General features: G+C 41.9%; 1 protein-coding gene across 1 annotated transcript in view; it reads left to right on the top strand.

Moving 5' to 3' along the window:
* Nucleotides 1-13,673, top strand: part of STK10 (serine/threonine kinase 10) — a 143,717-nt gene that overhangs the window by 40,958 nt on the left and 89,086 nt on the right. Inside the window, exon 3 of the mRNA XM_073575220.1 lies at nucleotides 12,922-12,970. Coding sequence (XP_073431321.1) covers nucleotides 12,922-12,970 — 49 coding nt within the window. The remainder of the gene's footprint in view (nucleotides 1-12,921; nucleotides 12,971-13,673) is intronic.

Below are 13,673 nucleotides of genomic sequence, written 5' to 3' on the forward strand. Positions count from 1 at the left end.
TTATCCACCACATATGGATTACAGCGTGGGGCACGATGATGAACAGGTATGGTATATTGTTGGTTTCTTATTTTACTTTTAATATAGGAGATCGAGGGCTTCACAGGAAATATGTGAGGTTGTAAGTATGGTTTAATTAAGAATAATGGAGTCTGTGTGTTTCTTTCAATTAAAGGACTTTATTCTGTCTGTGTCTTTATTTACCTTACAAATATAGGATTAGTAATGGATAGGCGTCTTATTGATGCCTCTAAATTACTAACCGCGGGGCTTGATGTCACCACACAATTCAAGCCCCCCAACTATTACCCCACTTGCCACCGCTACAGTGCAAGTGGGAAAAGTGAAGCTAAGTGCCAGAATTGGCACATCTTAGTGATGCGCCTTTTCTGGGGCAGCTGAGAACTGATGTTTTAGCTGGGGGGGGGAGGTATTCATGGCCCCTTCTTGGGCTATTAATATCAGCCCGCAGCTGTCTGCATAGCCTTTGCTGGTTATTATAGGGGGACCCCACATTTTTTGGGGGGTCCCCATTTTAATAGCAAGTAAAGGCTAAATATACAGTTGTGAGTTGATATTAATAGCCTGGGAAGCTCCGTAGGTGTTACCCCCTTCCTAGGCTATAAACATTTGCCCTCAGTCGCCGGCTTTCCCTCTGCTGGTTTTTAAAATTGCACAGGAGCCCATGCCATTATTTCCTGAAAAATAATCTTGCATTAAATACATGTACAGTAAGCTACACACTGTACTAATTAGTCACTGACATCTACATATCTACCTATTCTGTATGTATTTACTGTATGTAATCCATCTCTTCTATTCTGTCGGCTCCTGCTGTGATTTTACACTACCGCAGCTGCTGAATTACGTTTTCTTTTCTATCTAGGTAATATAAATAAGTATATATATGTGTGTGTGTGTGTCACTGACATGTGTATATTTACTGTGTGTGTATGTGTATATATATATATATATATATATATATATATATATATATATATATATATATATATATATATATATATATTAATCTATACACTAACCTGTGATTTTAGTGTACCTGCATGTGATTTGCTGGCTTTTGAAATGCAATTGGTGTGTACAAAAGTGGACCGCACTCGCATGATCAGAGTGCTGTGATTTTTTTTTTTTTTTTCTTTTTTTTTCTTCCCCCCCCCCCCCCCCCGCAATCACAGAATGCTGCAATTTTTTTTTTTTTTAACAGTCCGATCGTGATCTGATCCGAGCTGGAAAAAAAAAACGCAGATGAGCACACAATCCTAGAATAACATTGGTCCAAATTCAATCCGATTTTTTTTTTTTTTTTTTTTTTGCTGATTGCATTTGTACGATTTCATAGCAAGTGGGAATTAGCCCTTATAGTTCTCCTGTGGACAAATTCTTCCTCCTGAGCTTTGGATTTCTGCAGCTCCTCAAGTGACCATGGGCCTCTTGGCTGCTCGCCTAATTAGTGGTGTGGTTGCTTGGGATGTCTGTTTAGGTAGATGCCCATTTCTTGGTAAGTTTGCAGTTGTGCCATACGCCTTCCATTTTTGAATGATATATTGAACAGTGCTCCATGGGATATTCAGAGCTTGGGCTATTTTATTATAACCTAACCCTGCTTTACTCTTCCACAACTTTATCCCTGACTTGTCTGGTGTGTTCCTTTGTTTTCATGAAGCTGTCTGATCCCTAATGTTCTCAAACAAACCTTTGAGGCCTTCACAGGCCAGCTCAGGATATACTGAGAATAAATTACACAAAAGTAGACTCAATTTATTAATTTATGTGAATTCTCAATACAACTGGTTTCTCAGTTTCAGCACTTGAACCCACCCATGATCTGATTATTGGCAGAAAGTGGAAACTTAAAGCTTTTGCTTCGTTTGTCTAAGTTTAGATATAGTCCATTTAAAGGTTTTAAGCCGGCAGCTTTACATGTCCTGCTGAGTCACTAATTCTTGTGCCTTAGATGCCATAATTTTCCCTTTTTAGGGCAGTGTGTGGAATGCGAATATGTTACATAGCATTCAGGGAATGGGGTAAGGGCACAAGTGGCGTACACTTGCCTAGCGTATTTGGCATTGATTATTATGTCATATGCATTCATGGGACACACCTAAGCTCGTAATGGAAAAGAGGAATGTAGTTACAATTACCAGATGCTAGGAGATGTGCTCATATGTTGGCATTTTCTTACCTACATGCAAAATAATGTTACTCGGAAGCAAGCTTTTAATAAGCGGCTGTCCATTTTATAGCAGGTTAGCCAAGGAAATAGACTGTTGTTTTCATGTGGAACTTGGTTGTCAAACTGCTTGAATTAGACAAAAATGTGAATAATTCGATCCATTCTGTGTTTTCTGGCCCTGTGCTTGGGATATAAAGCACCTCTTGCTTATCAGGTAGTACCAGAGAGCAAGTTCCAATGATTTGTTCTTCATAAGCCAGCACCTTAACATCTCTAATTATGTCCAGTTATCAGAATTTACTGCATAGCTAAAGAAAAGAGATGATGGACCCTAAGCAATGACCTAAAGACATGGTTAGCCTTTACTAATCTGGTGCAGTTACCATAGGAGTGTATTACTCGTTCATAGAAGGTAAAAGTGAACCATCTAATGAGACATTAATTTAGTGGTTCTGGCATCCCAAAATCAATATGGACCTGTTTACACAGGATGATGTGCTGCAGAGAGTGATTATCCTTTTGGAGGGGCAAACCAAAATAGCATTTTACCCGTCTTGCTCTTCCATTGTGGGACCTTAGGAAGCCTTGTTCCCAATAACCGTGCAGTGTAAAATGCCTTAAAGAGGACCATTTACTGGATTTATCACAGAATCTTAGTTTACGTTTTCTCCTTTGACTACTTTTCAATCTTTGACTTTGGCCAATCAAAACATGGCTGTGCCCCCCTAAAGTCTTATGCAGAACACACCCAGTTGGTTGAAGGGACAATTTTCATCATTATTACAGGGCACATAACTTTGGAATGGAGGGGAACATAAGAAAAAGGTTAGAGGCGGTCCTCAATTTAAATTTAAAAAATGAAATGACTGGTACTATAAGCGGCCACCCGCAGCAGAGTGAAGGAAGGATTGTTCTCAGCGCCCACACTGGGTGAGCCAGTGCTATCAGTCAGGACAGAGGGAAGTAGCGTTTCATATTAAATGAGGTGGTAGAACAATGCCCCAAATCTCTTGGTCACACCAGGTGATTTGGGCAGTGAAAGACCTATAAAAATATCATTTGGATGACCTGTAGGTTTATTCTGAAAAAAAAAAGACGTCAAAAAATCATACGTTGATCTAGTGGCGCCAGACAAAAATTTTTTGAACTGAACGTGAGATTCTTAGTTTAACATTCTGGTCAGACTATAGGAAGGCCCACTGCATTGCGACCCCTATAAGTTTCATCGGCGTGCAATTAGATTATTAAGCAGCCAGTCTCTTGAAAGTTAGTATTTTGCGCCAGTTAGGGCTGTTCTGCATGCTCCTGTAAGCTGATGTTTGACTCTTTTGAAGAGTAAATACGGCCTTTAATGTGTTTTTAAGGAAGCGCGGATGTTTTCTACCACTGCAGCTTCCACCTGGTGTGTCAGTCTGTACTTTCTCTTTTGTGTTCTATGTACATTTCCATGGAACCCCCTTTATTACCTTCATCCTCATGATGCATTTTTATTAAAGGGAACCTGTCAGGTCCCCCATGCCCTCCAACCCAGCAGCATTCACTTATATATGAGTAAATTACCTGCCTAACTATCCCTGTATAACATTTTTTTTCTGTACAAATGAGGTTTTAAAAAAGCATTTATATTGCACGTATATATTGTAAGTGGTTTACCAACGGATCACATGACCTAATGAAGGAATCTATAAACTTTCAGGTTGCAAGAAAAAACTAAAAGTACAGTAATAGCTTTTTTTTATATGTAGTGGAGGACTAGTGATAGGTTTAACGTTAAAAATATATATTTTTCTATACCATATAACTATTAAATAATGTACTCTTATCTTTAATGTTTTTGCAGGCTTTTGCAGTGTCTGTATAACATGTTACTGAAAGTAGTTTTCTTCTAGGCATGGCCCGTTACACATAGCGATATCGCTAGCAATATCGCTGTAACGTCACTGGTTTTGTGACGTAGCAGCAATATTGCTAGCGATATCGCTACATGTGATACCTCCGACCGGCTCCCCCGCTGATTATCGCTGATCGCGCGAGAACGTCCTGGGCCGTTTCTCGTCGGCCACTTCCTGCTGAGCTTCCTGTGGCGCCGACGAGAGAATGAAAATACCGTATATACTCGAGTATAAGTCGACCCGAGTATAAGCTGATGCCCCTAATTTTGCCACAAAAAAACTGGGAAAACTTATTGACTGGAGTATAAGCCGAGGGTGGGAAATGCAGCAGCTACTGGTAAATTTGAAAAATAAAAATAGATGCTAAAAAAAGTAAAATGGTGGCCCCATAAGATGCCCCATATTAATATATGCCCCATGTAATGTTGCAGAAAGGTTAATGGTGGCCCCATAACATGCTCCATATTAATATATGCCCCATGTAATGCTGAAGAAAGGTTAATCGTGGCCCCATAACATGCGCCATATTAATATATGCCCCATGTAATGCTAAAGAAAGGTTAATGGTGGCCCCATAACAAGCTCCATATTAATATATGCCCCATATGTTGCTGCTGCGATTTAAAAAAAAAAAAAAAAAAAAAAAAAAAAAAAAAGACCTACTCGCCTCCCATCGCTGACTGCTGCTCCTCAGCGTCGCCGGCTCTCTGCAGTGACTGTTCAGGCAGAGGGCGCGCACTAATCATGTCATCGCGACCTCCAACCTGAACATCACAGCCAGAGGACCCGGGAGACTGAGCGCAGCGGTGGAACAGGGACAGGTGAATATGGCATAGCTCACCCTCACCCTGTCGTACTCACCCTCCTGGCGTCTGCATATCCAGCTCTGCTGTATCTCAGTCCCGGCATCTGCATCTCTCCTCCTGTCTTGTTCCTGTGCAGTGACATGGTACCACTCATTAAAGTCATGAATATGCTCTCCACCACTATGGGAGTGGAGACATGTCCATATTCATGACTTTAATGAGCGGTACCATGTGACCAGCACAGGAAGAAGAAGAAAGGAAGGGAGATGCAGACGGGACTGAGATGTAGCAAAGCCTGATATGCAGATGCCAGGAGGGTGAGTATGATGTCTCCTGCTCACCCCCTCCCCCGCCGGCTTTCTGGCACATGTCTCGTGTATAAGCCGAGAGGGTCTTTTTCAGCCCAAAAAAGGGGCTGAAAAACTCAGCGTATATACGGTAAGTAAGTTTGTCATTGTCTGGCTTATTCTTTCCGCTTTCCTTCTCCTGCATAAAGTTCTTTATTTGTACATAGTGTACAGCTGGTTTCCATGGAGCTCAGCTGCTAATGCCTGCTCACTCTGGCCAAAATGGCTCGGTAGTTCCATTCCAGGAGAGGAGCTATTGATCTCTTCAACCTATTGGTTTCTACATACAGGTGCTTCTCACAAAATTAGAATATCTTCAAAAAGTTACCCTATTTTTCAGACTATAAGAAGCCCCTTTTTTTTCCCAAAAAATTTTGTTGGAAAATGGGGGTGCATCTTAAAGTCGGAATATACTTTCAAGTAGTGTGGCGGCAGCAGGAATATGCGATTCTGTGGCGGACTGACGCTGCAGGACGATGGTTGCACTCCCTTCCCAGGCTGGTGTGGCAGTATACGGCGGTGTGCAGTGGTGCGGGGGCTCTGCCGACATTTTCTAAAAGCTTGGAGCCCCTGCACTTCCATTGCTGTGATGGGTGGCCTCTGGGAAAATCGCTGTCGAAAGCAGTGCATGCGCAGATTGAGATCTTGGGAGACGAGATCTCAATCTGCGCATGCGCCTTCCCAGCGGCCACTGCTTTGCAGCAGTGGGGATGTTCAGGGCTCCGGGCTTTCACAAAATGTCGGTGGACCCCTCCCCACTGAGCTCCGATGAACCTGCCGCACCAGCCTGGGATGGGATTTCCCGGAGGTCACCTTTTCACAGCAATGGATGTGTGGGAGCTCCGGGCTTTCAAAAAATGTCAGTGGAGCCCCCACACCATGAGCACCGCAGAACCTGCCGCACCAGTCTGGGATGGGAGTCATATAATCGCTGGACCACCGAACACCCCCTGTAACCATACTCTCCATCGCTATTTATTTCCCCCGGTAACCTGAATTCGGACTGTAAGACCCCCATTTGAGGCACTAATTTTTTTCCCCCTATTTTCCTTCTGAAAATTTGGGGTGTGTCTTATAGTCCGAAAAATACGGTAATTTATTTAGTTCTTCAATACAAAAAGTGAAACTCGTATATTATATAGTGATCTATTTCAAGTGTAAATGAGAATACTTTATAACACCAGCTTGAAAAATGATTTTAAAATCTGAAATGTTGGCCTACTTAAATGTATGTTCAGTAAATGCACTCAATACTTGGTCGAGGCTCGTTTTGCATCAATTACTGCATCAATGCAGCATGGCATGGAGGTGATTATCCTGTGGCACTGCTGAGGTGTTATGGAAGCCCAGGTTTCTTTGATAGCAGCTTTCAGCTTGTCTACATTGTGGGATCTGGTGTCTCTCATCTTCCTCTTGACAATACCCCATAAATTCTCTAAGGGGTTGAGGTCAGGGGGGTTGCTGGCCATTCAAGCACAGTGCTACTGTTGGTTTTTAAACCAGGTATTGGTACTTTTGGCAGTGTGGAGAATGAAAATTTTCATCTAAAATAAAATAGCTTGTCAGCAGTGGGAAGCATGAAGTGCTCTAAAATTTCCTGGTAGACGGTTGTCCTGCCTTTGGTCTTGATAAAACACAGTGGACCTCCACCAGCAGATGACATGGCTCCCCAAACCATCACTGATTGTGGAATCTTCACACTAGACCTCAAGCAGATTGGATTGTGGCCTCTCCACTCTTCCTCCTGACTTGGGGACCTTTATTTCCAAATGAAATGCATAATTTACTTTCAGGTGAAAACAACGCCTTGGATCACTGAGCAACAGTCCAGCTCTTTTTCTCGGCCCAGGTAAGACACTTCTGGCGTTGTCTATTGGTCATGAGTGGCTTGACACAAGGAATGCGATATTTGTAGCCCATGTCCTGGATACGTCTGTGTGTGGTGGCTCTTGAAGCAATGACTCCAGCAGCAGTCCACTCCTTGTGACTTTCCCCCAAATTTTTGAATGGCCTTTTCTTCACAATCCTTTCAAGGCTGCGGTTATCCCGGTTGCTAGTGCACCTTTTTCTACCACACTTTTTCCTTCCACTCAACTTTCTATTAATATACTTGGATACAGCACTCTGTGAACAGCCAGCTTCTTTAGCAGTGACCGCCTACTGAAACAGACTAAAAGGTACTGTCACACTAAGAGATATCGCTAGCAATATCACTATAACTTGTGACGTTATAGCGATATTGCTAGCGATATCGCTGTGTCTGATACTTGCCTACAACCCGCTCCCCCGCTGGTTATCGCTGATCGCGCGAGAACAGGCTGGACTGTTTCTCGTCGTCAGCTTCCTGCGGCGCTTCCTGCTGTGACGACGAGCGACGCGTGAAGCCGGGCGGGAGGACGCAGGATCGCCTGGTGTGACAGGTAAGTAGCGACCCCCGACCCCTGCGATGTCGCTAGTGAGATCTGCCTGTGTGGCAGCTCACTAGCGACCACTTAGCGATGTACCAGCGATCCTGACCGCGTCATATCGCTGGTCGGGATCGCTGGTACATCGCTAAGTGTGACAGTACCTTAAGGGACCTTTTTAGACTTAGGAAGCCTTTGCAGGTGTTTTTCGTTAATTACGGTATTCTAATTTACTGGGAACTTTTGGGTTTTCATTGACTGTAAGACATAATCATCAATATTAACTGAAATAAACTCTTGAAGTAGATCTCTTTGTAATAACTCTATATAGTACAAGTTTCACTTTTTGGAGTGAAGAACTGAAATAAATTAACTTTTTGATGCAATTCTAATTTTGTGAGAAGCACCTGTAGCAGTTGTCTGCTCACCTCCCTTGCCCTCCATCTCAGATTTTGAAAACCTGCTGTTATAAAACTTGTAAAATTGCCAGCCCCCACCATCTCTGGCTTTCAAAGCAGGTCTCCTAATCTCACTGGTGATCTCACTGTCCTGAGGGTGTGCTTGTTCAAATGCAGTGTTATCTCTGAGTAAACCTAGTGATAGCAGTGTCCACTCAGAACAAACACTGATAGCTGAATGGACCAGAACTGTCATTCAAGGAGGAGAGCCAGCACCATCAGAAACCAAGAAGGAAGGAGACAACTTGAGAATACCACTTCTAATGTTTTGTTTAGCTTGTCTATAGTTGTGACTGCACCTAGGCCAGCAGTGCTTTAAAGCAGTGTTTCCCAGCCCATGCATTAGTATATACAACCCCAAAATGAACACCGATCTTGCACAAAACCTCTTAAATAAAAACCTGTTTCTATTCAGGCATCTTACTATTCTTCTAGAGAACCTTTTGGGAGGAACTCCACAAATGCCATACCCAAAACATGCTATATTTTGAAAAGAAAAAGCCAAAAAAAGCTACTGACCCTCAAAGGGACCCAGTGCACGGTGCACCAAAGTGTTTTGTCTTACACATAACCCCAAATAAGTCGTAGTTTGCCAAGTTGTCCTCTTTGGCTCCTTTTCACGTAAACACAGCTGTGTCTTGACCTTCACCATAGTTAGGTATAGAGAAAGGAAGTATGGAGGGGAGGAAACGGGGTCTATAATGATAAAAACTTGTGCTGACTTCTAAGACCATAGTGCTCTCTTTGCAGCGACTGCTGTTTGCTATGTAATTCCTCCACATAAATCTTCGTCTGTTCTGCACATGGGTTTTTGGTTCCTTGGCTGATCATAATGAGTTTTTGTAAAGACCGTACATCAAAAGTCAAGGATAACCCAATCACCCTTTTTATGTCTCGAGAAATGGCAACCTGTATTTCAGATAGAAGCGCTGTAGTGCCAATGATTACACGTCACACCCAAAGCCAATTTTGTGTTCTCGCCTGTGAAGCAGTAAAAGATTTAAGTTTAGAATCCGTTGAAGAGGAAAGTACAATGCTCAAGATGTGTTTTATTTCAGTTTATCTTGATGGTGCCTGTCAAGGTGTCCTAACTGCAGTGCGGGTTTTCTGCCTAGCTTTAGGGTGGATTCGCACGGACCGTGATTTTACACCTTTGACTAATCCTCAGTAGCTGTTTTGGCATTTTGGTGGCATATCTGCAGTAAGATCAGCATGCGGATATTGTGGGGGATTTGGATGCCAGTGCAGCTGGAAAGTCCCATACAGTATATACAGTGTGTGTGTGTGTGTGTGTGTGTGTGTGTGTGTGTGTGTGTGTGTGTGTGTATATATATATATATATATATATATATATATATATATTATATAGATAGAGAGATATATATATCTATCTCACACACACACACACGTATATAAAAAAAATTATACTTTTTATTATAGGCCAACAGCCCACATGTACCCATTTAGTAGTTGGTGAGTTTCTTACCTCAGTATGTGTAAGACAAAACCAGGAGTGGAACCAAGAGTAGAAAAGTCTAATAGAAACCCGTCACCACTCCTGTATTTATCACGCACTCCTGGTTTTGGCTTACACACACTGAGGTAACACTTTTGCAATATGATTGACTTCATTACAGAATCTCTGATCTCCTGCTTTTGTTTTCTGCACGGCTTCCTGTGAAGAAACCAGACATTATCTAGAGGAAGCAGTTGTATCCCAGAAGGGCCTTAGACTGTGTGGGTTGTGTTATGTGCTTAGGACATGGTGAAAATGCCCAGTAAATGGCGAGCATCCTGCCCAACACAGCATGGCCCCAGAGCCCTAGAGTGTACACCTTACTTTAGGGTCAGGTTTTGAATGTTTCAACAATGAGTTCAAATATTCCTCAGTATTTTGCAATACTTCGTATTTTTCCAGACAAACCCCATTCTAGTCAGTTCAGTGGTCCTGGCTCTATATTTGCATCCATTATCGAACAGATCTGTCTTTTGCATGAATTTCATTTCTCTGTTCCTGGAACAGAAATAGTTAAGAAACCTGTGTGTGAATAGAGCCTTAGCCAAGTAGGAAACCATTGCAGTCACTGTGGATGTCCCCACTCATCCAATGAAACAGTTCATGTGTGATATTTTTGGCATTGCCACATTTGTAAAGTCCAATCTATCAAAATTGAAAATAATTTACCTATACAGTAATCATTGTAATCCAAAGAAACAGACCTTGAAACACCGGTAGTGCCATTTTTTGATTTGCTGCACAATCAATAAAAACTTTTGCTCGTCGCACAAAAAATATGCCCAAGTATATTTCCATTTATTAGAAGCATGAAAACATTATGCGTCTCAAAAAATTGTGATATAAATCCACATTTGATACACACAATTTTTATCTGAAAGTGAATGTATATGTGTAATATACCTCTTCAGAGTTTTTTGCTTTCTTGGCCTTTTTGCCACTCGTGGTTAGTGGTTGGGTGAAGCCATTTATTGTTAAACTACTTTTTCTCTTTTTAAATCATAATGACAACCCAAAATATTCAAATGGCCCTGATAGAAAGTTCACATACCCCGTTTCTTAATACCGTGTCTTGCCCCCTCTAACATCAATGACAGCTTAAAGTCTTTTGTGGTAGTTGTGGATGAGGTTCTTTATTTTCTCAAATGGTAAAGCTGCCCACTCTTCTTGGCAAAAAGCCTCCAGTTGCTGTAAACTCCTGGGCTGTCTAGCATGAACTGCGCGCTTGAGATCTCCGCAGAGTGGCTCAATGATTTTAAGGTCAGGAGACTGAGATGGTCACACCAGAACCTTCACTTTGTCCTGCTGTAGCCAGTGACAGGTCGACTTGGCCTTGTGTTTTGGATCATTGTCATGTTGGAATGTCCAAGTACGTCCCATGTGCAGCTTCCAGTCTGATGATTGCAAATTTGCCTCCAGTATTTGCTGATATCATGCTGCATTCATCTTTGCTTCAACTTTGACCAAGTTTCCTGTGCCTTTGTAGCTCACACATCCCCAAAACATCAGCGATCCACCTCCATGCTTTACAGTAGGAATGGTGTTCCTTTCATCATAGGCCTTGTTGACCTCTCTCCAAATGTAATGCTTATGATTGTGGCCAAAAAGTTCAATTTTGGTCTCATGACTCCAAATTACCTTGTTCCAGAAGATTTGAGTCTTGTCTCTGTGCTGTTTTGCGTATTGTATGTGAGATACTTTGTGGCATTTGCGCAGTAATGGCTTTCTTCTGGCGATTTGACCATGCAGCCCATTTTTCTTCGAGTGCCTCCTCATTGTGCGTCTTGAAACAGCCACACCGCTAGTTTTCAGAGTCCAGTATTTCAGCTGTTATTTGTGGGTTTTTCTTTGCATCCCTAACAATTTTCCTGGCAGTTGTGGACAGAATTTTTGTTGGTCTATACCGGATTTTCCATTTGTTAATCACAGTTTGAACACTGCTGACTGGCATTATCAATTCCTTGGATATATTTTTGTATCCCTATCCTATTTTATACAGTTCAACTACCTTTTCCCATAGATCGTTGACAATTCTTTTGCTTTCCCCATAACTGACAATGCAGAAACGTCAGTGGCTGGATGAAAGATGCAAGAGTCTGTCTGGATCCCAGAAACTCACTCAGCTTTTATATGCGCGCGCGCGCGCACACACACACACACACTACAAGCAAACAGGTCGTAGGTGAGGATGTTTGCCATTCAAACCTATTTGTGTCAACTTCTGTGCATGTTATCAGGCCAAAAAAACCAGGGTATGTAAACTTTTGAACAGGGTCATTTGGATGTTTTGAGTTGTCATTATGAATGATTGATTTAAACAGAGAAAACACAGTAGTTTGACAATAAATGGCTTCACCCAACCACTAACCATGAGTGGAGGAAAAGGTTTGGTGTTATCATTCATATTCTCTGAAAAAGGCCAAGACAGCAAATTTTCTGCCGGGGTATGTAAGCTTTTGAGCACAACACTATATTTATAGTACCGTAAGTATCACTGTTGTACTGACCTGGAAAAACATGTCACGGTTACTTCACAAGGAGTGTTGTAAAAATAAAACCCTAGAAGTAATGGTGGAGTTGCAGTACGTAAAATAGTCATTCAAACCTACATTCCCCCTCCTCCCCCCACCACAAAAAAAAACAAAGAAAAACAAAACCTCGTATTTCTGTGACAGAAAAATAAATTTATGGTACATAGCAGGAAGGGGGGGGAAATGAATTTTGCAAAGAGATGGGAAATCGCCCAGTAAGTGTAAGGAAATTCTGGTCTGAAGTGTTGGTTCTGTGCTGCCTTATTTGTGGAGAGTGTAAAATATTGCTCAGATTTTAATCGGCTGGATAACTAAAAACATTAGATATGAGTTCTGCCTGCTCTCATTTGCAAGAAATGGTGGGAAATTGCTGAAAGTGCTATACCCGAGAGGTTTTGGAATTTTTAATTTGTCATTTAGTTAAAATATTGTTAACTAGAACTAAAATGTGAAATATTACGATGATGTACATGAAATAAAAATCCTTAAGAAACCGCAGTATAACTGTCTCTCCACAGCGCTTATTATTCCAATGACCTTCTATATGGAGTGGACAGAGGAAGCTGCATTTTACACATTCCCTTCCATGTTTTATTATAGACCTTGTGACCGTCCTTTCACTAGAGAACTGGTTCTGGCATGTTTGTGACTTTTATGGATTGTTTTTATTTGAAGCTGTCAATTTTGCGTATACCTTTCATGTGATGTTGGCACCTGTCATTCAGTAAGAATGCAATGTTTGTGCTGATCCTATCTTGCCATTGTTTTCCAGATCATGATCGAGTTTTGTCAAGGAGGAGCGGTGGATGCAGTAATGCTCGGTATGTACGCCTTATCTTTCCACACAACTGGTTTTGTATGAGATAATACACCTACAATTCTGTTTTGTGATTCAAGAATGAAGTCCTCATTGCTGAAATACCTTATCCAATGTCATAGATTCCTGAAATAAAATGCATATGCTTTACATCCGTGCATACATTCATCAGTATAGCCTCATCCTGCTGTCATTATGGGAACTTAAAGGGAACCTGTCACCAGGTTTGGCCGTTATAAGATACAGCCACCGCCTTTCAGGGCTTGTCTACAGCGTTCTATAATGCTGTAGATAAGCCCCTGATCCGACTTGAAAGATGAGAAAAATAAGTTTTATTACACTCACCCGGGGGGGTCCGGTCCGATGGGTGTCGCAGGTCTGGGTCCGGCACCTCCCATCTTCTTGCGACTCCGCTCTACTGCTTGCTTCCTCGCTCCCAGCACCCCACGTCTGCGCAGGTGCTTGACCTCTCTGACCTTTCCTGGCGCCTGCCACTGCAGTACTTTTGCTCTGCCCTCAACAGGGCAGATACAGTCATATGTAAAAGTTTGGGCACCCCTATTAATGTTAACCTTTTTTCTTTATAACAATTTTGGTTTTTGCAACAGCTATTTCAGTTTCATATATCTAATAACTGATGGACTCAGTTATATTTCTGGATTCAAATGAGGTTTATTGTACTAACAGAAAATGTGCAATCTGCATTT

Source organism: Dendrobates tinctorius, unplaced genomic scaffold (genome assembly GCF_039654945.1).
Source record: "Dendrobates tinctorius isolate UK_male_01 unplaced genomic scaffold, ASM3965494v1 ptg000043l, whole genome shotgun sequence".
NCBI lineage: Eukaryota > Metazoa > Chordata > Amphibia > Anura > Dendrobatidae > Dendrobates > Dendrobates tinctorius.